Here is a 26186-nt window from a genome sequence, read left to right as displayed (position 1 = left end):
AGAGCAAAACGCGCAGTTTTGCTAGTAATTTAGTTAGGTTTTCGAAATTGTCCCACATTCAAACGACGATTTGGCGCCCCCTAAGACGGCGCCCCCCTGCACATCGGGGTCAGCGGGGCCCTTCGTTGGACCAAATTATCACAAATTACAGGTTAATTTTGATAATTTGGGTGTCACACTGCATCTAAGAGAATTGCTGAATGTAACTATATTTTTGTATCAAAATGCTGTTTTGAAGAAGATAATATAGAAGGTGTGAAGAAAGATACACATATCAGATTCAGTAGAATAGGGGCCCTTTATTTCGCCACTGACAGAACCATTATTTAGGATGCAAAATGTTGGAGAAGTACATTACTCCTCTCTTGATGTCCTATGTGGACAAGTACATCAAGGTTAGCAAACATCTACCAAATGTGTCAACTGTTTCTTTCCAGAGGACTGTTCAAATTCACTTATTGAGTATTTGTGCAAGGAATTTTTAGGATGAGTTAATCCCTCGTCAACACAGAATAATTTTTTGTTAGCTCATGATTTATGTTTCAGAACCTCTCCCCAAATGATCTGGGTGTGTCTCTTTGGGGAGGAGATGTGTTGTTAAAGAATCTGGAGCTCAAACTTGACGTCTTAGAACAGGTGACAGAATATAACATCTTAAATTCTGCATTCTTAATTATAAGTTGATGATGTTCACCTTGGAAGTGGATGTACATTATACTGCTATTCACTACAATTTCTTAATATTTTCTTAGCCAATTGTGATCTATTAATTATCTTCAGCTTATCAAAATTATATGTGAATGAATGCAGAATAACTTGAGTCTCGTCTCTAGTTTTTTTGCATATTATTGAGACAACCCTAAGCTTCTACTACAAACCCGATATAATAATACTGTTACTTAACAACTCCTTTACCCCATCAGGAGTTCCTATTCCCAGTCAAGTTTCTGAGCGGTAGGATACACGAGCTAAAGATACACATTCCCTGGACTAGTCTAGGGTCTGATTCAGTTGTTATCACGCTCAACACTTTGGAGTGTTCCTTGACTTATAGACCTCTAGAGGAAACTAAAAGAGGTGTTTCATTATAGCTGCACAATTACCTGCTTATATGTTAAATGTTTATGTTACTTCTTGATGTGGATTTGGATTGAAATTGAACACTTTGAATAAACCTAAACAGAATCTATGTATTTTATAGAAAGAGTCATTAAGATGTCAATTGTTCAGACATTAACCTCATTACATCCTCAACTAGAAGCAGCAAGTACAGCAGAAGATGAAGAAGACAAGGAATCAGATAGTGGTATATCTGATGCTAGTGGACAACAAGCTGTTGCACCCAGCTATGTGCAGCTTCTCACTCAGGTAACAACTCTTGTTTAGCTGTGTCACTGTATACAGAGATGTAGTATTTAATTCAGTGCACAATTTGGGGAAAATAAAACAGTGAATAGGGTTTTACTGTAAGTTGTGGAATTTTGCTTACGAAAGATTATCTTTGCAGCGGATACTGAACAACGTAGAAATTCACGTGAACAACCTGATTTTCAAATATATTGAAGATGACATTGTTCTATCAGTCAACATCAAATCAGCTTGTGAGTTTTCCGACACATTTTTTCATAATCTACCATTTTTCATCTTACAAAATTGAGATTTGTTTGAACAAATATAAAAGCAGATGGTTGAAACCGCTGGCATAAACAAATAACATTCAATAAAGACATGATGATATGACAATATTATATTATAAAATGTATTGTTACAAATGCACATATTGTATAAAAATAGATAAAACACGCCAGGTATGTACACTGTAAACTCGGAGTGGAGCCAGGCTTTCTCTGATGTACAGTCTCCTGAACTGACTCTGAGAAGAGTTATTGAGCTGGTAGATCTCACTATCTGTCTGGATAGAAACAGCGCGTCAGGTAACTAATAACAGTAACTATAGTAACCATAGTCAGGTAACTAATAACAGTAACTATAGTAACCATAGTCAGGTAACTAATAACAGTAACTATAGTAACCATAGTCAGGTAACTAATAACAGTAACTATAGTAACCATAGTCAGGTAACTAATAACAGTAACTATAGTAACCATAGTCAGGTAACTAATATCAGTAACTATAGTAACCATAGTCAGGTAACTAATAACAGTAACTATAGTAACCATAGTCAGGTAACTAATAACAGTAACTATAGTAACCATAGTCAGGTAACTAATAACAGTAACTATAGTAACCATAGTCAGGTAACTAATAACAGTAACTATAGTAACCATAGTCAGGTAACTAATAACAGTAACTATAGTAACCATAGTCAGGTAACTAATAACAGTAACTATAGTAACCATAGTCAGGTAACTAATAACAGTAACTATAGTAACCATAGTCAGGTAACTAATAACAGTAACTATAGTAACCATAGTCAGGTAACTAATAACAGTAACTATAGTAACCATAGTCAGGTAACTAATAACAGTAACTATAGTAACCATAGTCAGGTAACTAATAACAGTAACTATGGTAACCAAAGTCAGGTAACTAATAACAGTAACTATAGTAACCATAGTCAGGTAACTAATAACAGTAACTATGGTAACTAATAACAGTATCTTATATTAGATTTGCTTCATTTCAGATTAACGATAAGGTAAATTATACCAGTATCTTATATGTATGCTATTTGCAGGTCGAATAGAAGTGTACGAAGAGCCAGTACTTTACAGAGCGCACATAAACTGCAGGTCTCTGTTCACCTTCCCTAACGTCTACTCCTTCTCTCCCTCCGCTATATTCGTACATGTGCTGTGTGACGATATTAACCTCAACATTTCCGATCAACAGGTCTGCAAGTAGATTACTCTGGTTAATTAACTTAAGAAGACCCCCCCCCCGGCCCCCTTGATAACAAACATGACTAGTATTTACAACCGGAACTATATATATATACAATATTATATATATAATTTAGTTAGTGAAACTATAACTTGCTGTATACCCTGTATTATATATATAGTAACTATAGGTAACACTACTATAACTAACTATGTATATTATATATATACATTATATATAGTTAGTGAAACTATAACTTGCTCCCCCACAGTTCCCTGCCCTGATAGTGCTACTAAGAAGATTGTACTACCTGACCAACTCTTCAGACACAACTAAACAAGTAGTCCACCCTGCTCCCCCTCCCGTCATGTCAGCTGACGAGGAAGGTAATAGTCAAACACAAGGATATATTCTGTGTTGTGTAGTCGAACACACAGATATATTTTATGTAATTTAGTCAAACACAATGATATATATTCTGTGTTGTGTAGTCGAACACAATGATATATTTTGTGTTCTGTAGTCCTACACAATGATATATTTTGTGTTCTGTAGTCCTACACAATGATATATATTTTGTGTTCTGTAGTCAAACACAAGGATATATTATGTATGTCCCCAGGTTGGATAGGTTGGGGATGGAGTATGCTAGGAATGGCAGCATATGAAGACTACGGAGTCTCCCCCGCTCCTCCTGCTGAAATGCTCTTCAACTTCTCCCTCTTTGTTAAGAGTTTCAATATCTCATGTACACAAGTTCTAGCTCAGCGCAGAAAGAGGTTAGCTTTATGTCACAGTGTGTAGATCAATATTTTATTCTAGGTTTGATTCTTGGAGAATGAACTGTTTTTCAAGATACATCAGTGAACACCGTACTGGTGGTTTTATAATATAATGGCCTAATGTCGGTTAATAATCTACTAAGGGTAACCAGTGTGTTCTTGGTTAACTATCGCAAATAACTATGTTCTCTATATTATTATATATTATATATATTATTATATAATATCTAGTTAAATTATCTCTGTGGCTCAGGTCGGCAAAGTACCAGTTCACTCCGTTCTTGAACATGAAGATACGAGGTTTAGCGATGGAGTGCGTTGCTAAGGGTTACTACTACTCTCACTTCACATTGGGAGTGTGTAGTTTAACTGCAAACCTCTCTCACCATGTTAGTTAATTAGTGAAAATTAGTTAATTAGTTAGTTATTTAATGAGTTGCCAGCCCTTTAACAGAAAATTAGTCCATTTACAGAAACCAACCACCGAAAACAAAAATTTAATTTGCCCTTTACAAGTTTGGTATGCCATGAACCCTGTTTCAAGTATGGTATTAAACCCTGATTTACAATGTTAATAATGGTTACCAGAAGGAGCAGATGTTTGTGTTCGGAGATGTTGAGGTAGATACTATGAGTACATTAACAGAGGGCTCCCTGTTCGACCTGCTGCCTCAACTAGACTATGAGGTGATATAATCTGTGTAAATAATATGGTAATTAATTAATTAAATAAAGCTACATTAACTAATTAATTAATTAAAACTAAGTTAATTAAAGAAAACTCAGGACAAGAGACACGCTACCGAGGAGGAGACACTAAAGTTCACCAAGTTCCGTGCTCTGTGGCTCTGTATGTTAAACATTATACCGGAGTTCAAACAGCGCCCTTTGTGAGTACATATACACAACCTTTAATATACCTGTATACCTGTATACCTTTACTATATTATTATCATCACTTTCACTTGAAATTATCTTGCACTATGGTGTGGTGAATATTTAAACCAACACACCATAATATCGTACACCAACACACCATAATCAATAATGCTAATATTAAGTGAAGTTAACCCCGAGTTACCGTAAAGTTTGGGGGAAATGGTTAATCAGAATTTGGTTGTACTTTATTAGCGAAAATAGTGAAGGCAGTTGATGAAGACATAGTTTTAAAGTTTTAATATATACAGGTATTAAATAAATTACAGTTATTAAATAAATTACAGTTATTAAATAAATTACATTTTTAAATAAATTACAGTTTTAAATAAATTACAGTTATTAAATAAATTACAGTTATTAAATAAATTACAGTTTTAAATAAATTACAGTTATTAAATAAATTACAGTTTTAAATAAATTACAGTTATTAAATAAATTACAGTTATTAAATAAATTACAGTTATTAAATAAATTACAGTTATTAAATAAATTACAGTTTTAAATAAATTACAGTTATTAAATAAATTACAGTTTTAAATAAATTACAGTTATTAAATAAATTACAGTTATTAAATAAATTACAGTTATCAAATAAATTACAGTTATTAAATAAATTACAGTTATTAAATAAATTACAGTTATTAAATAAATTACAGTTATTAAATAAATTACAGTTATTAAATAAATAATTACAGTTATTAAATAAATTACAGTTATTAAATAAATTACAGTTATTAAATAAATTACAGTTATTAAATAAATTACAGTTATTAAATAAATTACAGTTATTAAATAAATTACAGTTATTAAATAAATTACAGTTATTAAATAAATTACAGTTATTAAATAAATTACAGTTATTAAATAAATTACAGTTATTAAATAAATTACTCTATAAATCAGGGACGAACTGGACAGATTGGAGAGAAACGAGACCGAGCTGTTTGAGATACGGATGGTAGCTAACAAGTTTACTGTATTCCTCAATAACTCCATCCTCAACTCCCTCTCCCTCTTCTTTAACTCCAAGGTTTGCTTTCACTTTCTCTTTCTCTTCTTTTCCTTGTTCGTTCTCTCTTTCAGCTCCTCGATTACTCAGTCTCCTTCACATTCGAGACTAAAAATTAATAATTGTTAAACTTTGAATTTCCAGACATTTTGTGCTATTTAACCTAAAGTAAATATTTGTAAAGTTGTAAACCTCTCTCCCAGACGATGTGGGCTCTATTTGAGCGTCTGCCCGCCCAACCCAACCCTAAACGTGCTGTCTCCACTACACGACTACACGTCATGTCACACCTGAGTGTCACCTGTCTAGGTGCTACTGTGTATCTCTCAGGGAGCAACGTTAGGTTAGCTACTTTCTCTTTCACTTTCTCTTTCACTTTCTCTTTCACTTTCTCTTTCACTTGTTACGTCACTTAAGCCATCTGTACAGCTGCACAAAGGTAACTTTGTTTATTAAGTGTATTAGTTTTTATTCACTTGAACACCAACCTGAATAAAATGAAAATTGATCGTCTATTTACGATTAAGAATATTATTTACCTAATAACCCCACCTGCAGAGAGGGAGACGGTACACACCCAGTCTGCATGTTCTACACGTGCTCGCGCGTTGACCTGGACCAACACGCCCCTCTGTGGGTCTCACAGCTTACCAAACTAGGAGCACAACACTCGCTCACCACTAAACTGTGTTATTGTAACTACGCTCTCAGGGTACCCACCTTATTTTAATAATGTACTGTGTTATTGTAACTACGCTCTCAGGGTACCCACCTTATTTTAATAATGTACTGTGTTATTGTAACTACGCTCTCAGGGTACCCACCTTATTTTAATAATGTACTGTGTTATTGTAACTACGCTCTCAGGGTACCCACCTTATTTTAATAATGTACTGTGTTATTGTAACTACGCTCTCAGGGTACCCACCTTATTTTAATAATGTACTGTGTTATTGTAACTACGCTCTCAGGGTACCCACCTTATTTTAATAATGTACTGTGTTATTGTAACTACGCTCTCAGGGTACCCACCTTATTTTAATAATGTACTGTGTTATTGTAACTACGCTCTCAGGGTACCCACCTTATTTTAATAATGTACTGTGTTATTGTAACTACGCTCTCAGGGTACCCACCTTATTTTAATAATGTACTGTGTTATTGTAACTACGCTCTCAGGGTACCCACCTTATTTTAATAATGTACTATGTTATTGTAACTACGCTCTCAGGGTACCCACCTTATTTTAATAATGAACTGTGTTATTGTAACTACGCTCTCAGGGTACCCACCTTATTTTAATAATGTACTGTGTTATTGTAACTACGCTCTCAGGGTACCCACCTTATTTTAATAATGTACTGTGTTATTGTAACTACGCTCTCAGGGTACCCACCTTATTTTAATATTGTACTATGTTATTGTAACTACGCTCTCAGGGTACCCACCTTATTTTAATAATGTACTGTGTTATTGTAACTACGCTCTCAGGGTACCCACCTTATTTTAATAATGTACTGTGTTATTGTAACTACGCTCTCAGGGTACCCACCTTATTTTAATAATGTACTGTGTTATTGTAACTACGCTCTCAGGGTACCCACCTTATTTTAATAATGTACTGTGTTATTGTAACTACGCTCTCAGGGTACCCACCTTAATTTAATAATGTACTGTGTTATTGTAACTACGCTCTCAGGGTACCCACCTTATTTTAATAATGTACTGTGTTATTGTAACTACGCTCTCAGGGTACCCACCTTAATTTAATAATGTACTGTGTTATTGTAACTACGCTCTCAGGGTACCCACCTTATTTTAATAATGTACTGTGTTATTGTAACTACGCTCTCAGGGTACCCACCTTAATTTAATAATGTACTGTGTTATTGTAACTACGCTCTCAGGGTACCCACCTTATTTTAATAATGTACTATGTTATTGTAACTACGCTCTCAGGGTACCCACCTTATTTTAATAATGTACTGTGTTATTGTAACTACGCTCTCAGGGTACCCACCTTATTTTAATAATGTACTGTGTTATTGTAACTACGCTCTCAGGGTACCCACCTTATTTTAATAATGTACTGTGCTATTGTAACTACGCTCTCAGGGTACCCACCTTATTTTAATAATGTACTGTGCTATTGTAACTACGCTCTCAGGGTACCCACCTTATTTTAATAATGTACTATGTTATTGTAACTACGCTCTCAGGGTACCCACCTTATTTTAATAATGAACTGTGTTATTGTAACTACGCTCTCAGGGTACCCACCTTATTTTAATAATGTACTATGTTATTGTAACTACGCTCTCAGGGTACCCACCTTATTTTAATAATGTACTGTGTTATTGTAACTACGCTCTCAGGGTACCCGCCTTATTTTAATAATGTACTGTGTTATTGTAACTACGCTCTCAGGGTACCCACCTTATTTTAATAATGTACTGTGTTATTGTAACTACGCTCTCAGGGTACCCGCCTTATTTTAATAATGTACTGTGTTATTGTAACTACGCTCTCAGGGTACCCAACTTATTTTAATAATGTACTATGTTATTGTAACTACGCTCTCAGGGTACCCACCTTATTTTAATAATGTACTATGTTATTGTAACTACGCTCTCAGGGTACCCGCCTTATTTTAATAATGTACTGTGTTATTGTAACTACGCTCTCAGGGTACCCGCCTTATTTTAATAATGTACTGTGTTATTGTAACTACGCTCTCAGGGTACCCACCTTATTTTAATAATGTACTGTGTTATTGTAACTACGCTCTCAGGGTACCCACCTTATTTTAATAATGTACTGTGTTATTGTAACTACGCTCTCAGGGTACCCACCTTATTTTAATAATGTACTGTGTTATTGTAACTACGCTCTCAGGGTACCCACCTTATTTTAATAATGTACTGTGTTATTGTAACTACGCTCTCAGGGTACCCGCCTTATTTTAATAATGTACTGTGTTATTGTAACTACGCTCTCAGGGTACCCAACTTATTTTAATAATGTACTATGTTATTGTAACTACGCTCTCAGGGTACCCACCTTATTTTAATAATGTACTATGTTATTGTAACTACGCTCTCAGGGTACCCGCCTTATTTTAATAATGTACTGTGTTATTGTAACTACGCTCTCAGGGTACCCGCCTTATTTTAATAATGTACTGTGTTATTGTAACTACGCTCTCAGGGTACCCACCTTATTTTAATAATGTACTGTGTTATTGTAACTACGCTCTCAGGGTACCCACCTTATTTTAATAATGTACTGTGTTATTGTAACTACGCTCTCAGGGTACCCACCTTATTTTAATAATGTACTGTGTTATTGTAACTACGCTCTCAGGGTACCCGCCTTATTTTAATAATGTACTGTGTTATTGTAACTACGCTCTCAGGGTACCCGCCTTATTTTAATAATGTACTGTGTTATTGTAACTACGCTCTCAGGGTACCCACCTTATTTTAATAATGTACTGTGTTATTGTAACTACGCTCTCAGGGTACCCACCTTATTTTAATAATGTACTGTGTTATTGTAACTACGCTCTCAGGGTACCCGCCTTATTTTAATAATGTACTGTGTTATTGTAACTACGCTCTCAGGGTACCCGCCTTATTTTAATAATGTACTGTGTTATTGTAACTACGCTCTCAGGGTACCCACCTTATTTTAATAATGTACTGTGTTATTGTAACTACGCTCTCAGGGTACCCACCTTATTTTAATAATGTACTATGTTATTGTAACTACGCTCTCAGGGTACCTACCTTATTTTAATAATGTACTGTGTTATTGTAACTACGCTCTCAGGGTACCCACCTTATTTTACTAATGTACTGTGTTATTGTAACTACGCTCTCAGGGTACCCACCTTATTTTAATAATGTACTGTGTTATTGTAACTACGCTCTCAGGGTACCCACCTTATTTTAATAATGTACTGTGTTATTGTAACTACGCTCTCAGGGTACCCACCTTATTTTAATAATGTACTGTGTTATTGTAACTACGCTCTCAGGGTACCCACCTTATTTTAATAATGTACTGTGTTATTGTAACTACGCTCTCAGGGTACCCACCTTATTTTAATAATGTACTGTGTTATTGTAACTACGCTCTCAGGGTACCCACCTTATTTTAATAATGTACTGTGTTATTGTAACTACGCTCTCAGGGTACCCACCTTATTTTAATAATGTACTGTGTTATTGTAACTACGCTCTCAGGGTACCCACCTTATTTTAATAATGTACTGTGTTATTGTAACTACGCTCTCAGGGTACCCACCTTATTTTAATAATGTACTGTGTTATTGTAACTACGCTCTCAGGGTACCCGCCTTATTTTAATAATGTACTATGTTATTGTAACTACGCTCTCAGGGTACCCACCTTATTTTAATAATGTACTGTGTTATTGTAACTACGCTCTCAGGGTACCCACCTTATTTTAATAATGTACTGTGTTATTGTAACTACGCTCTCAGGGTACCCGCCTTATTTTAATAATGTACTGTGTTATTGTAACTACGCTCTCAGGGTACCCACCTTATTTTAATAATGTACTGTGTTATTGTAACTACGCTCTCAGGGTACCCACCTTATTTTAATAATGTACTGTGTTATTGTAACTACGCTCTCAGGGTACCCACCTTATTTTAATAATGTACTATGTTATTGTAACTACGCTCTCAGGGTACCCACCTTATTTTAATAATGTACTGTGTTATTGTAACTACGCTCTCAGGGTACCCACCTTATTTTAATAATGTACTGTGTTATTGTAACTACGCTCTCAGGGTACCCACCTTATTTTAATAATGTACTGTGTTATTGTAACTACGCTCTCAGGGTACCCACCTTATTTTAATAATGTACTGTGTTATTGTAACTACGCTCTCAGGGTACCCACCTTATTTTAATAATGTACTGTGTTATTGTAACTACGCTCTCAGGGTACCCACCTTATTTTAATAATGTACTGTGTTATTGTAACTACGCTCTCAGGGTACCCACCTTATTTTAATAATGTACTGTGTTATTGTAACTACGCTCTCAGGGTACCCAACTTATTTTAATAATGTACTATGTTATTGTAACTACGCTCTCAGGGTACCCACCTTATTTTAATAATGTACTGTGTTATTGTAACTACGCTCTCAGGGTACCCACCTTATTTTAATAATGTACTGTGTTATTGTAACTACGCTCTCAGGGTACCCACCTTATTTTAATAATGTACTATGTTATTGTAACTACGCTCTCAGGGTACCCACCTCATTTTAATAATGTACTATGTTATTGTAACTACGCTCTCAGGGTACCCACCTCATTTTAATAATGTACTATGTTATTGTAACTACGCTCTCAGGGTACCCACCTTATTTTAATAATGTACTGTGTTATTGTAACTACGCTCTCAGGGTACCCACCTCATTTTAATAATGTACTGTGTTATTGTAACTACGCTCTCAGGGTACCCACCTTATTTTAATAATGTACTGTGTTATTGTAACTACGCTCTCAGGGTACCTACCTTATTTTAATAATGTACTATGTTATTGTAACTACGCTCTCAGGGTACCCGCCTTATTTTAATAATGTACTGTGTTATTGTAACTACGCTCTCAGGGTACCCACCTTATTTTAATAATGTACTGTGTTATTGTAACTACGCTCTCAGGGTACCTACCTTATTTTAATAATGTACTATGTTATTGTAACTACGCTCTCAGGGTACCCGCCTTATTTTAATAATGTACTATGTTATTGTAACTACGCTCTCAGGGTACCCACCTTATTTTAATAATGTACTATGTTATTGTAACTACGCTCTCAGGGTATCCACCTTATTTTAATAATGTACTGTGTTATTGTAACTACGCTCTCAGGGTACCCACCTTATTTTAATAATGTACTGTGTTATTGTAACTACGCTCTCAGGGTACCCACCTTATTTTAATAATGTACTGTGTTATTGTAACTACGCTCTCAGGGTACCCACCTTATTTTAATAATGTACTATGTTATTGTAACTACGCTCTCAGGGTACCCACCTTATTTTAATAATGTACTGTGTTATTGTAACTACGCTCTCAGGGTACCCACCTTATTTTAATAATGTACTGTGTTATTGTAACTACGCTCTCAGGGTACCCGCCTTATTTTAATAATGTACTGTGTTATTGTAACTACGCTCTCAGGGTACCCACCTTATTTTAATAATGTACTGTGTTATTGTAACTACGCTCTCAGGGTACCCGCCTTATTTTAATAATGTACTTTGTTATTGTAACTACGCTCTCAGGGTACCCACCTTATTTTAATAATGTACTGTGTTATTGTAACTACGCTCTCAGGGTACCCACCTTATTTTAATAATGTACTGTGTTATTGTAACTACGCTCTCAGGGTACCCACCTTATTTTAATAATGTACTGTGTTATTGTAACTACGCTCTCAGGGTACCCACCTTATTTTAATAATGTACTGTGTTATTGTAACTACGCTCTCAGGGTACCCACCTTATTTTAATAATGTACTGTGTTATTGTAACTACGCTCTCAGGGTACCCGCCTTATTTTAATAATGTACTGTGTTATTGTAACTACGCTCTCAGGGTACCCACCTTATTTTAATAATGTACTGTGTTATTGTAACTACGCTCTCAGGGTACCCACCTTATTTTAATAATGTACTATGTTATTGTAACTACGCTCTCAGGGTACCCACCTTATTTTAATAATGTACTATGTTATTGTAACTACGCTCTCAGGGTACCCACCTTATTTTAATATTGTACTATGTTATTGTAACTACGCTCTCAGGGTACCCACCTTATTTTAATAATGTACTATGTTATTGTAACTACGCTCTCAGGGTACCGACCTTATTTTAATAATGTACTATGTTATTGTAACTACGCTCTCAGGGTACCCACCTTATTTTAATAATGTACTGTGTTATTGTAACTACGCTCTCAGGGTACCCACCTTATTTTAATAATGTACTGTGTTATTGTAACTACGCTCTCAGGGTACCCACCTTATTTTAATAATGTACTGTGTTATTGTAACTACGCTCTCAGGGTACCCACCTTATTTTAATAATGTACTATGTTATTGTAACTACGCTCTCAGGGTACCCACCTTATTTTAATAATGTACTGTGTTATTGTAACTACGCTCTCAGGGTACCCACCTTATTTTAATAATGTACTGTGTTATTGTAACTACGCTCTCAGGGTACCCACCTTATTTTAATAATGTACTGTGTTATTGTAACTACGCTCTCAGGGTACCCACCTTATTTTAATAATGTACTGTGTTATTGTAACTACGCTCTCAGGGTACCCACCTTATTTTAATTATGTACTGTGTTATTGTAACTACGCTCTCAGGGTACCCACCTTATTTTAATAATGTACTGTGTTATTGTAACTACGCTCTCAGGGTACCCACCTTATTTTAATAATGTACTGTGTTATTGTAACTACGCTCTCAGGGTACCCACCTTATTTTAATAATGTACTGTGTTATTGTAACTACGCTCTCAGGGTACCCACCTTATTTTAATAATGTACTGTGTTATTGTAACTACGCTCTCAGGGTACCTACCTTATTTTAATAATGTACTGTGTTATTGTAACTACGCTCTCAGGGTACCCACCTTATTTTAATAATGTACTATGTTATTGTAACTACGCTCTCAGGGTACCCACCTTATTTTAATAATTTTTTTTTATTATTATAAAACAGGATCTTACCGACAAAAATGATTCTTAAAAATACCTTAATGCGGTAAACTGTACCCTTGAAAAAGATTTTCCCAACATCTGTTGCATGCAGCTATATCTTTAATTTCGTTCAATTCATACAAGTTGTCCATTTGCAAACTTCTACTATTTAAATCACTTCTTAAAACCGATAACAAGTTCATTCTAGGTCTCCCCAATCTTCCAATGAATAACATGTACTATGTTATTGTAACTACGCTCTCAGGGTACCCACCTTATTTTAATAATGTACTGTGTTATTGTAACTACGCTCTCAGGGTACCCACCTCATTTTAATAATGTACTATGTTATTGTAACTACGCTCTCAGGGTACCCACCTTATTTTAATAATGTACTATGTTATTGTAACTACGCTCTCAGGGTACCCACCTTATTTTAATAATGTACTATGTTATTGTAACTACGCTCTCAGGGTACCCACCTTATTTTAATAATGTACTGTGTTATTGTAACTACGCTCTCAGGGTACCTACCTTATTTTAATAATGTACTATGTTATTGTAACTACGCTCTCAGGGTACCCGCCTTATTTTAATAATGTACTGTGTTATTGTAACTACGCTCTCAGGGTACCCACCTTATTTTAATAATGTACTGTGTTATTGTAACTACGCTCTCAGGGTACCCACCTTATTTTAATAATGTACTGTGTTATTGTTACTACGCTCTCAGGGTACCCACCTTATTTTAATAATGTACTGTGTTATTGTAACTACGCTCTCAGGGTACCCACCTTATTTTAATAATGTACTGTGTTATTGTAACTACGCTCTCAGGGTACCCACCTTATTTTAATAATGTACTGTGTTATTGTAACTACGCTCTCAGGGTACCCACCTTATTTTAATAATGTACTGTGTTATTGTAACTACGCTCTCAGGGTACCCACCTTATTTTAATAATGTACTGTGTTATTGTAACTACGCTCTCAGGGTACCCACCTTATTTTAATAATGTACTGTGTTATTGTAACTACGCTCTCAGGGTACCCGCCTTATTTTAATAATGTACTGTGTTATTGTAACTACGCTCTCAGGGTACCCACCTTATTTTAATAATGTACTGTGTTATTGTAACTACGCTCTCAGGGTACCCACCTTATTTTAATAATGTACTGTGTTATTGTAACTACGCTCTCAGGGTACCCACCTTATTTTAATAATGTACTGTGTTATTGTAACTACGCTCTCAGGGTACCCGCCTTATTTTAATAATGTACTGTGTTATTGTAACTACGCTCTCAGGGTACCCAACTTATTTTAATAATGTACTGTGTTATTGTAACTACGCTCTCAGGGTACCCACCTTATTTTAATAATGTACTATGTTATTGTAACTACGCTCTCAGGGTACCCACCTTATTTTAATAATGTACTGTGTTATTGTAACTACGCTCTCAGGGTACCCACCTTATTTTAATAATGTACTGTGTTATTGTAACTACGCTCTCAGGGTACCCACCTTATTTTAATAATGTACTGTGTTATTGTAACTACGCTCTCAGGGTACCCACCTTATTTTAATAATGTACTATGTAATTGTAACTACGCTCTCAGGGTACCCACCTTATTTTAATAATGTACTGTGTTATTGTAACTACGCTCTCAGGGTACCCACCTTATTTTAATAATGTACTGTGTTATTGTAACTACGCTCTCAGGGTACCCGCCTTATTTTAATAATGTACTGTGTTATTGTAACTACGCTCTCAGGGTACCCACCTTATTTTAATAATGTACTGTGTTATTGTAACTACGCTCTCAGGGTACCCACCTTATTTTAATAATGTACTATGTTATTGTAACTACGCTCTCAGGGTACCCACCTTATTTTAATAATGTACTGTGTTATTGTAACTACGCTCTCAGGGTACCCGCCTTATTTTAATAATGTACTGTGTTATTGTAACTACGCTCTCAGGGTACCCACCTTATTTTAATAATGTACTGTGTTATTGTAACTACGCTCTCAGGGTGATCACCTTATTTTAATAATGTACTGTGTTATTGTAACTACGCTCTCAGGGTACCCGCCTTATTTTAATAATGTACTGTGTTATTGTAACTACGCTCTCAGGGTACCCGCCTTATTTTAATAATGTACTGTGTTATTGTAACTACGCTCTCAGGGTACCCGCCTTATTTTAATAATGTACTGTGTTATTGTAACTACGCTCTCAGGGTACCCGCCTTATTTTAATAATGTACTGTGTTATTGTAACTACGCTCTCAGGGTACCCACCTTATTTTAATAATGTACTGTGTTATTGTAACTACGCTCTCAGGGTACCCACCTTATTTTAATAATGTATCATGTTATTGTAACTACGCTCTCAGGGTACCCGCCTTATTTTAATAATGTACTGTGTTATTGTAACTACGCTCTCAGGGTACCTACCTTATTTTAATAATGTACTATGTTATTGTAACTACGCTCTCAGGGTACCCGCCTTATTTTGATAATGTACTGTGTTATTGTAACTACGCTCTCAGGGTACCCACCTTATTTTAATAATGTACTGTGTTATTGTAACTACGCTCTCAGGGTACCCACCTTATTTTAATAATGTACTGTGTTATTGTAACTACGCTCTCAGGGTACCCACCTTATTTTAATAATGTACTATGTTATTGTAACTACGCTCTCAGGGTACCCACCTTATTTTAATAATGTACTATGTTATTGTAACTACGCTCTCAGGGTACCCACCTTATTTTAATAATGTACTGTGTTATTGTAACTACGCTCTCAGGGTACCCACCTTATTTTAATAATGTACTGTGTTATTGTAACTACGCTCTCAGGGTACCCACCTTATTTTAATAATGTACTGTGTTATTGTAACTACGCTCTCAGGGTACCCACCTTATTTTAATAATGTACTATGTTATTGTAACTACGCTCTCAGGGTACCCGCCTTATTTTAATAATGTACTGTGTTATTGTAACTACGCTCTCAGGGTACCCACCTTATTTTAATAATGTACTGTGTTATTGTAACTACGCTCTCAGGGTACCCACCTTATTTTAATAATGTACTGTGTTATTGTAACTACGCTCTCAGGGTACCTACCTTATTTTAATAATGTACTGTGTTATTGTAACTACGCTCTCAGGGTACCCACCTTATTTTAATAATGTACTATGTTATTGTAACTACGCTCTCAGGGTACCCACCTTATTTTAATAATGTACTATGTTATTGTAACTACGCTCTCAGGGTACCCACCTTATTTTAATAATGTACTATGTTATTGTAACTACGCTCTCAGGGTACCCACCTTATTTTAATAATGTACTGTGTTATTGTAACTACGCTCTCAGGGTACCCGCCTTATTTTAATAATGTACTATGTTATTGTAACTACGCTCTCAGGGTACCCGCCTTATTTTAATAATGTACTATGTTATTGTAACTACGCTCTCAGGGTACCCACCTTATTTTAATAATGTACTGTGTTATTGTAACTACGCTCTCAGGGTACCCACCTTATTTTAATAATGTACTGTGTTATTGTAACTACGCTCTCAGGGTACCCACCTTATTTTAATAATGTACTGTGTTATTGTAACTACGCTCTCAGGGTACCCACCTTATTTTAATAATGTACTGTGTTATTGTAACTACGCTCTCAGGGTACCCACCTTATTTTAATAATGTACTGTGTTATTGTAACTACGCTCTCAGGGTACCCACCTTAATTTAATAATGTACTGTGTTATTGTAACTACGCTCTCAGGGTACCCGCCTTATTTTAATAATGTACTGTGTTATTGTAACTACGCTCTCAGGGTACCCACCTTATTTTAATAATGTACTGTGTTATTGTAACTACGCTCTCAGGGTACCCACCTTATTTTAATAATGTACTGTGTTATTGTAACTACGCTCCCAGGGTACCCGCCTTATTTTAATAATGTACTGTGTTATTGTAACTACGCTCTCAGGGTACCCACCTTATTTTAATAATGTACTGTGTTATTGTAACTACGCTCTCAGGGTACCCACCTTATTTTAATAATGTACTGTGTTATTGTAACTACGCTCTCAGGGTACCCACCTTATTTTAATAATGTACTATGTTATTGTAACTACGCTCTCAGGGTACCCACCTTATTTTAATAATGTACTGTGTTATTGTAACTACGCTCTCAGGGTACCCACCTTATTTTAATAATGTACTATGTTATTGTAACTACGCTCTCAGGGTACCCACCTTATTTTAATAATGTATCATTTATTATATTATTATGTAATGATATTAGAAAGTTCATTTGTACGTATTTTTCAAAACATGGGGGGTGCAAACCCCAAAAACTCAAATTTCCATTTTGGGTTTGGGTTTTAATTGGGTTTTTTCCCTTTTTTTGTAACTAAATAATTTGTAACTAAAAATGCAAAAATACATAATACAATTTACAAATGAAACATATCATAATTGATAATGGGAGTGAAGGGGTATAACTTATAACTTAGTCTCAAATAAATGTAGAATGAAGGTGTAAGTATTATCAATTCTAACATAACACAATTCTTAAATAAACCCAAAAACCCCAATTTTATCTCAAATTCCCATTTGGGGTTGGTTCGGGGTTTTGTTTTTGGATTAAGCACCCCCAAACACATAGTATAGCTGTATAGGTTCATTAAATGAACGAAATGTTGATTTTACCATTATATTTACTATGTTGATAGTATAAATGTTACATTTAACGACTGAGGTCCCATGCGGTAATAATATATACTAGCATAGCTATATGCTAATAATATAGTATAACTAAAGTATAGTGCAGTTTATCCATTATTATACGGTACGATGATAACAAATATCAATAAGTGTAACTATACAATAGTGTAACAGCATAACAATACCGTTACAATACTATTAATGCTTTTCATTCATACAAAGTTAGAACAAATTCTTCTTGTAATGCATCCTGGGTTTGGACAGTATATGCCCGCTTAAAATATTTCCATCACGTTACATTACATAATTCTCAATAAATGTAATAGATTTGTAGTGTTGTAATTAGTTTACTATTACCACCTAATAACCACCAGGTTACTGACAACTCAGCAGGATTCTGTTCAGTAAGAGACCTGAAGATTTTGTCCAGTATAGTTATTCTACCTGCTACCTTCCTACAAACTGTTATCAAAGTGTATTGCTACCCTCTGAGCTGGTTTGTAAATTTCTCTTTCACTTTCACTTTCACTTTCACTTTCACTTTCACTTATCTTCTGCCTCACAAAGTCTTACCTGCTACATTCTTACAAACTTACGTACAGTTATCAGGGTCTACTTTATCTTTCACTTTAATTCCTCTTCCATAATATCTACTTAGTATGTATTATATAGTATACTATAGTATTATTATTATTATTACTTCCCTCAGGGTCTCCACAATGCAAGGTTTATTAGAGGTGCGACTAGAAGTGCCCCAGATCACGGTGATGCTGACAATGCCACAAGTTCACCTCTCCTATCACTTCCTATATTACTGGACTAACAAACTGTGTGGTGGAGTGTTGGAGGGGGAGTTGTTACACGGCACTGCACTCAGAACACTAGCCCAGCAAGCTCTAGATATAGGTTAGACACTGCACTCAGAACACTAGCCCAGCAAGCTCTAGATATAGGTTAGACACTGCACTCAGAACACTAGCCCAGCAAGCTCTAGATATAGGTTAGGGTTATGTCAGTTAAGAAAAAGTGATTAAGGGAGCAGGTTTTTTAAGAGGCTGTCAATTTTCAAATGAAATAAATTTAAACCGCGATTTTAAGGGAACCCTTAATAAAACAACCATTAATTTGATACTAATAATATGGTATTATTTAATTAGTTAATTAGTTAATAACACTATTATATCACAGAAGAGCAGTTGAGTGTAGAACTGTGTGTTTCGCACATTGGGATGAAGTATTGTCAAACTACGGTAGTTAACTCTGCTATGTTGACACTGCGCGGCGCTGAGCTCTTTCTCTACAAATCTAGTATGTTATTTATTATTATCTCCTGATAAATATACAGGGGCGCTGAGCTCTTTCTCTACAAATCTAGTAATTATTTATTATTATTATTATCTCCTGATAAATATACAGGGGGGGGGGGGGGGGCTAGTATGTTTAATTATTTATTATTATTATCTCCTGATAAATATACAGGGGGGGGGGGGGGGGGCTCTTTCTCTACAAATCTAGTATGTTTAATTATGTTATTATTATCTCCTGATAAATATACAGGGGGGGGGGGGCTCTTTCTCTACAAATCTAGTATGTTTAATAATTTATTATCTCCTGATAAATATACAGGGGGGGGGGGGGCTCTTTCTCTACAAATCTAGTATGTTAAATAATTTATTATCTCCTGATAAATATACAGGGGGGGGGGGGGGGGCTCTTTCTCTACAAATCTAGTATGTTAAATAATTTATTATCTCCTGATAAATATACAGGGGGGGGGGGCTCTTTCTCTACAAATCTAGTATGTTTAAATATTTATTATTATTATCTCCTGATAAATATACAGGGGGGGGGGCTCTTTCTCTACAAATCTAGTATGTTTAAATATTTATTAATATCTCCTGATAAATATACAGGGGGGGGGGGGGCTCTTTCTCTACAAATCTAGTATGTTTAATTATTTATTAATATCTCCTGATAAATATACAGCGGGGGGGGGGCTCTTTCTCTACAAATCTAGTATGTGTTATTATTTATTATCATTATCTCCTGATAAATATACAGGGGGGGGGGGGGGCTCTTTCTCTACAAATCTAGTATGTTTAATTATTTATTAATATCTCCTGATAAATATACAGGGGGGGGGGGGCTCTTTCTCTACAAATCTAGTATGTTTAATTATTTATTATTATTATCTCCTGATAAATATACAGGGGGGGGGGGCTCTTTCTCTACAAATCTAGTATGTTAAATAATTTATTATTATTATCTCCTGATAAATATACAGCGGGGGGGGGGGGGGGCTCTTTATCTACAAATTTAGTATGTTTAATTATTTATTATTATTATCTCCTGATAAATATACAGGGGGGGGGGGCCGGGGGGCAAAAGTTAGTGCGCAAAAGTTTGTCTTATACCTCCGCCGTGTTTTATATTTGAGAGTTGTTGCTTTGCTGTACCTACTTGTTCGAGGATTCCGTCGCCAAATTTGAAAATTCGAGTGTTTTAGACTACGCCCATTCAATATTAAAACACCTATCTTATTCTCTCTGAACATGGTGGACGCCTAATTTTTCAGAGACGGTAGATTATTAAATGTTGAATGGATTAGAAATGACGAAGTTATCAAACAAATTTCTCGAACCAGTGGTGGTAGTAAGTCATACCAGAACAAATTATTTCAATTGGGCACTCAGTGACTGAGCTATTAAGGCCAACGTTTGCACACTGACTTTTGGCCCACCCTGTATTTAGTATAGATTGATTTTTAATTGGCTTATATTTTGGTTAGCTGATCAGATTTATTTTATTCTCGCTATTTTTTATTTTATTAACAAATAACTGCTGTAAAATAATAGTGCAAAACATAAATTATTTAAATGTCAGAGACTACAACGAGAATGAACAATGGATATGAACTTTGTACTAAAGTACTAACTAAACTATAAAACTATGTGCTAACTAAATTATGTGCTAACAATTATTTCGTTACAGCGGATGAGGCGGTATGCATTTTATCTGGGCCCTACTTCACTAAAGATGTATACAGGTAATATAATCACTACTAAACTAATGATTAAATTTGAATTTACAAAATTTGGTTACAAAATTTAGTAACTGATGTTAATAAGTAAAGAATTATCAATTAGTAAGTAATCACCTACCTATGTCACCTAACTGTTCAGGTCGCTGGAGCAACCTTCTGATGTACACGTGGTACCCAGTTTATTGAGTGTTACTGTTCAGTGGCCTCACGTTCCCTTTACCACCAGTAAGTACACGTGGTACCCAGTTCTATAACTTTATCATAACCGTTCTAATATTTATCATATTACAAGAAGAATTGCACTTGTCTCGTAAATTTACGTTGGTAAAAAATCTGCGTGTTTTAAAGAGTTTCAATGATATTTTAGATCTTCCTTTATAAAATATATCCTTGTGTTTTACATTTTCCTTCATAAAATATATCCTTGTGTTTTACATTTTCCTTTATAAAATATATCCTTGTGTTTTACATTTTTCTTATAAAATATATGCTTGTGTTTTACATTTTCCCTTATAAAATATATCCTTGTGTTTTACATTTTCCTTTATAAAATATATCCTTGTGTTTTACATTTTCCCTTATAAAATATATGCTTGTGTTTTACATTTTCCCTTATAAAATATATCCTTGTGTTTTACATTTTCCTTTATAAAATATATCCTTGTGTTTTACATTTTCCCTTATAAAATATATCCTTGTGTTTTACATTTTCCCTTATAAAATATATCCTTGTGTTTTGCTCAGGTTCGACCCCATCAGACAGGCCAGTGTTAATAGTGCACAGTAGCGGTGTAGTGATATGTTGGGACAAAGCCCTTCCTGCTCTCCTTGCTTATCAGCCCCCTGTCAACTCTGGTACTTATGTGAGGTGAGCGGTTTTAGTAGTCACCACTACTCAACACTACGATAACATTATTAAGGGCCAGGGGGTGGTCTTCATGGAAATTGTCTCAAAATCGATTTTTTAGTTGTTTCTGATAGAGGGGGGTAATATCTATCAGATGCTTTTGATCCCGTGGAAAAATATCGTTCCTAGCCAAAATTATTGCCGGTCAAAGGTCAGCGCGTGTGTGTAATTGTATTGGGCCAGCGATTTTTGATCGCGTGCCCTGAAAATCTAGTCTAAAAATCTATCTTCTCCTACATTCTTTGAGCAATCACCCTGAAACTTTCAGGATATGTTCTAGGGATCATTTAGAAGAAATGAGCCCGACAGAATTTTGAGATAGGCCTTTAAATTTTTTTGTTCGATTTTGAAAATCGTGGACCTCGAAAAATCATCAAAAAACGAGGTCCAAGATTTTCAAAATCGAATGCAAAATCTTTAAAGTACTTTATTGAAATTAGTTTAGTTTAAACAGTAGCATCCTTAGTTGGTTACTAGTTGGTTACTAGTTGGTTACTGATACTCAATTATAAACCTCAGGTCTTGTTCACTAGAAAGTGTAGCTAGCTCTACACCCGCCTCTTCCACTGCTCCCTCTTCCACAGCACCCTCTTCCACAGGCCCCTCTCCTAACAACTTCACTACTCCTGCTTCCACACCATCAGGTTAATTAAACAGATTAGTTGCTCTAATTGTTGAGAGTTTGAGTATGTTTATAATGATACTGAGGACCAGAGGTACTACACCCCTGAGGACTGAGGTTACATGCTACATGCTCATTTTCTGAGGACTGAGGTGTATAATGACCACTCTTCCAGACAATAAAGTCCCCGACACACGGTACTCTCCTGATGACGACACAACACATGACGTCATACCGCGTGACGTCACAGCACATGACGTCATACCACGTGACGTGTCAGCTAGTGGCTCCTCGTCACGTGTCACTGACTCGGTGGAAAGCACTAGTTTGTGGCATGTAGTGGAGTATCTTGCTGTGCAGGTAAAATTAACCAGGTAACCAGGTAACCAGGTAACCAGGTAACCAGGTAACCAGGTAACTAGTTTGTGGCATGTAGTGGAGTATCTTGCTGTGCAGGTAAAATTAAAACATGCTTTATAATATAAAATAAGAAGGTAAGGATACTATAATATAGGAGTATATACCTCCAACTTTATGATAAAAGTTGTGTCTAAACTCTGATCCCCTCAACTTTATGATAAAAGTTGAGTCTAAACTCCTCTCTCTCCCCCCAGATGGTGGTGTCCCCAATAGTACTGCTAATAAGCTCAGCAGGGTGTGGTTCTCCTCAAGGGGACGTGTTAGAGTACTAACCTCCCCACTAACCTCCCCACTAACCTCCCCACTAACCTCCCCACTAACCTCCCCACTAACCTCCCCACTAACCTCCCCACTAACCTCCCCACTAACCTCCCCACTAACCTCCCCACTAACCTCCCCACTAACCTCCCCACTAACCTCCCAACTAACCTCCCCACTAACATCCCCACTAACCTCCCCTCCTCTCTCCAGATGGTGGTGTCCCCAATAGTACTGCTAGTAAGCTCAGCAGGGTGTGGCTCACCTCAAGGAGACGTGTTAGAGTACTAACCTCCCCACTAACCTCCCCACTAACCTCCCCACTAACCTCCCCACTAACCTCCCCACTAACCTCCCCACTAACCTCCCACTAACCTCCCCACTAACCTCCCCACTAACCTCCCCACTAACCTCCCCACTAACCTCCCCACTAACCTCCCCACTAACCTCCCAACTAACCTCCCCACTAACCTCCCCACTAACCTCCCCACTAACCTCCCCACTAACCTCCCCACTAACCTCCCCACTAACCTCCCCACTAACCTCCCAACTAACCTCCCCACTAACCTCCCCACTAACCTCCCCACTAACCTCCCCACTAACCTCCCCACTAACCTCCCCACTAACCTCCCCACTAACCTCCCCACTAACCTCCTCTCTCCTTCCAGATGGTGGTGTCCCCAATAGTAGTGCTAATAAGCTCAGCAGGGTGTGGTTCACCTCAAGGGGACGTGTTAGAGTACTAACCTCCCCACTAACCTCCCCACTAACCTCCCCACTAACCTCCCCACTAACCTCCCCCACTAACCTCCCCCACTAACCTCCCCACTAACCTCCCCACTAACCTCCCCACTAACCTCCCCACTAACCTCCCCACTAACCTCCCCACTAACCTCCCACTAACCTCCCCACTAACCTCCCACTAACCTCCCCACTAACCTCCCCACTAACCTCCCCACTAACCTCCCCACTAACCTCCCCACTAACCTCCCCACTAACCTCCCCACTAACCTCCCCACTAACCTCCCCACTAACCTCCCAACTAACCTCCCCACTAACATCCCACTAACCTCCCTCCTCTCTCCAGATGGTGGTGTCCCCAATAGTACTGCTAGTCAGCTCAGCAGGGTGTGGCTCACCTCAAGGGGACGTGTTAGAGTACGCGCAGAACAGCGCGGATCTGGACGCAGTGCTGATCTGCTTACCTGCTCTACTCGTTACTAACCAGACTACAACTTGTGGACTTATCAACCCTCAGGTGAGGAATAGTAACTTTATAGTGAGGAATAGTAACTTTATAGTGAGTTATAGTAACTCTATAGTGAGGAATAGTAACTCTATAGTGAGGAATAGTAACTTTATAGTGAGGAATAGTAACTTTATAGTGAGGAATAGTAACTCTGTAGTGAGTTATAGTAACTTTATAGTGAGTAATAGTAACTTCATAGTGAGTTAAAGTAACTCTCTAAAAGTCTGTAATATGCCTCTCTCCCCAGGAATTACCCCTATCAGTAACTACAACTGGTGGACTAGTGGGTAATCCTACTGATTATAAAACCCTTTCTCCCCAGGAATTACCCTATCAGTAAACTACAACAGGTGGACTAGTGGGTAATCCTCCCCTTACTGATTATAAAAACCCTATCTCCCCAGGAATTACCCCTATCAGTAACATACAACCGGTGGACTAGTAGGTAATCCTACTGATTATAAAACCCTTTTCTCCCCAGGAATTACCCCTATCAGTAACTACAACTGGTGGACTAGTAGGTAATCCTACTGATTATAAAACCCTTTCTCCCCAGGAATTACCCTATCAGTAACTACAACTGGTGGACTAGTAGGTAATCCTACTGACTATAAAACCCTCTCTCCCCAGGAATTACCCCTATCAGTAACTACAACAGGTGGACTAGTGGGTAATCCTACTGATTATAAAACCCTTCTCCCCAGGAATTACCCCCTATCAGTAACTACAACAGGTGGACTAGTAGGTAATCCTACTGATTTTAAAACCCTTTCTCCCCAGGAATTACCCCTATCAGTAACTACAACTGGTGACTAGTGGGTAATCCTACTGATTATAAAAACCCTTTCCTCCCAGGGAATTACCCCTATCAGTAACTACAACAGGTGGACTAGTAGGTAATCCTACTGATTATATAACCCTTTCTCCCCAGGAATTAACCCTATCAGTAACTACAACTGGTGGACTAGTAGGTAATCCTACTGATTATAAAACCCTTTCTCCCCAGGAATTACCCCTATCAGTAACTACAACTGGTGGACTAGTGGGTAATCCTACTGATTATAAAACCCTTTCTCCCCAGAATTTCCCCTATCAGTAACTACAACTGGTGGACTAGTAGGTAATCCTACTGATTATAAAACCCTTTCTCCCCAGGAATACCCCTATCAGTAACTACAACAGGTGGACTAGTAGGTAATCCTACTGATTATAAAACCCTTTCTCCCCAGGAAATTACCCCTATCAGTAACTACAACAGGTGGACTAGTAGGTAATCCTACTGATTATAAACCCTTTCTCCCAGGAATTACCCCTATCAGTAACTACAACTGGTGGACTAGTGGGTAATCCTACTGATTATAAAAACCCTTTCTCCCCAGGAATTACCCCTATCAGTAACTACAACTGGTGGACCTAGTAGGTAATCCTACTGATTATAAAACCCTTTCTCCCCAGGGAATTACCCCTATCAGTAACTACAACAGGTGGACTAGTAGGTAATCCTACTGATTATAAAAACTCTACCCTGGAAGATATCCCTCAGCAACTTGGCTGTACCACCGTCTCCACACTGTTCAACCGCTCCTTGCTCCTCTGTCTCTTGACGTGA

At 36.8% G+C, this 26186-nt stretch overlaps 1 protein-coding gene across 1 annotated transcript; it reads left to right on the top strand.

Moving 5' to 3' along the window:
- Positions 1–328: 328 nt before the first annotated feature.
- On the top strand, positions 329–26186 carry LOC134825416 (uncharacterized). The gene is made up of 28 exons (XM_063837593.1): positions 329–395; positions 547–636; positions 924–1077; positions 1259–1368; positions 1508–1601; positions 1809–1934; positions 2699–2853; positions 3116–3230; positions 3467–3623; positions 3880–4015; positions 4215–4313; positions 4413–4516; positions 5469–5595; positions 5778–5917; positions 6133–6286; positions 18453–18574; positions 18788–18984; positions 19267–19386; positions 21070–21124; positions 21261–21346; positions 21866–21989; positions 22548–22672; positions 22826–23010; positions 24416–24586; positions 25208–25310; positions 25509–25544; positions 25733–25835; positions 26033–26186. The coding sequence occupies exons 1-28, from the start codon at positions 339–341 to the stop codon at positions 26184–26186; spliced, it is 3399 nt and encodes a 1132-aa protein (XP_063693663.1). The 5' UTR covers positions 329–338.

The sequence above is a fragment of the Bolinopsis microptera genome, chromosome 13 (assembly GCF_026151205.1).
Source record: "Bolinopsis microptera isolate Bmic1 chromosome 13, MBARI_Bmic_1.0, whole genome shotgun sequence".
NCBI lineage: Eukaryota > Metazoa > Ctenophora > Tentaculata > Lobata > Bolinopsidae > Bolinopsis > Bolinopsis microptera.
Note: the sequence above shows the minus strand (reverse complement) of the source record. Positions and strands in the feature narration are given on the sequence as shown.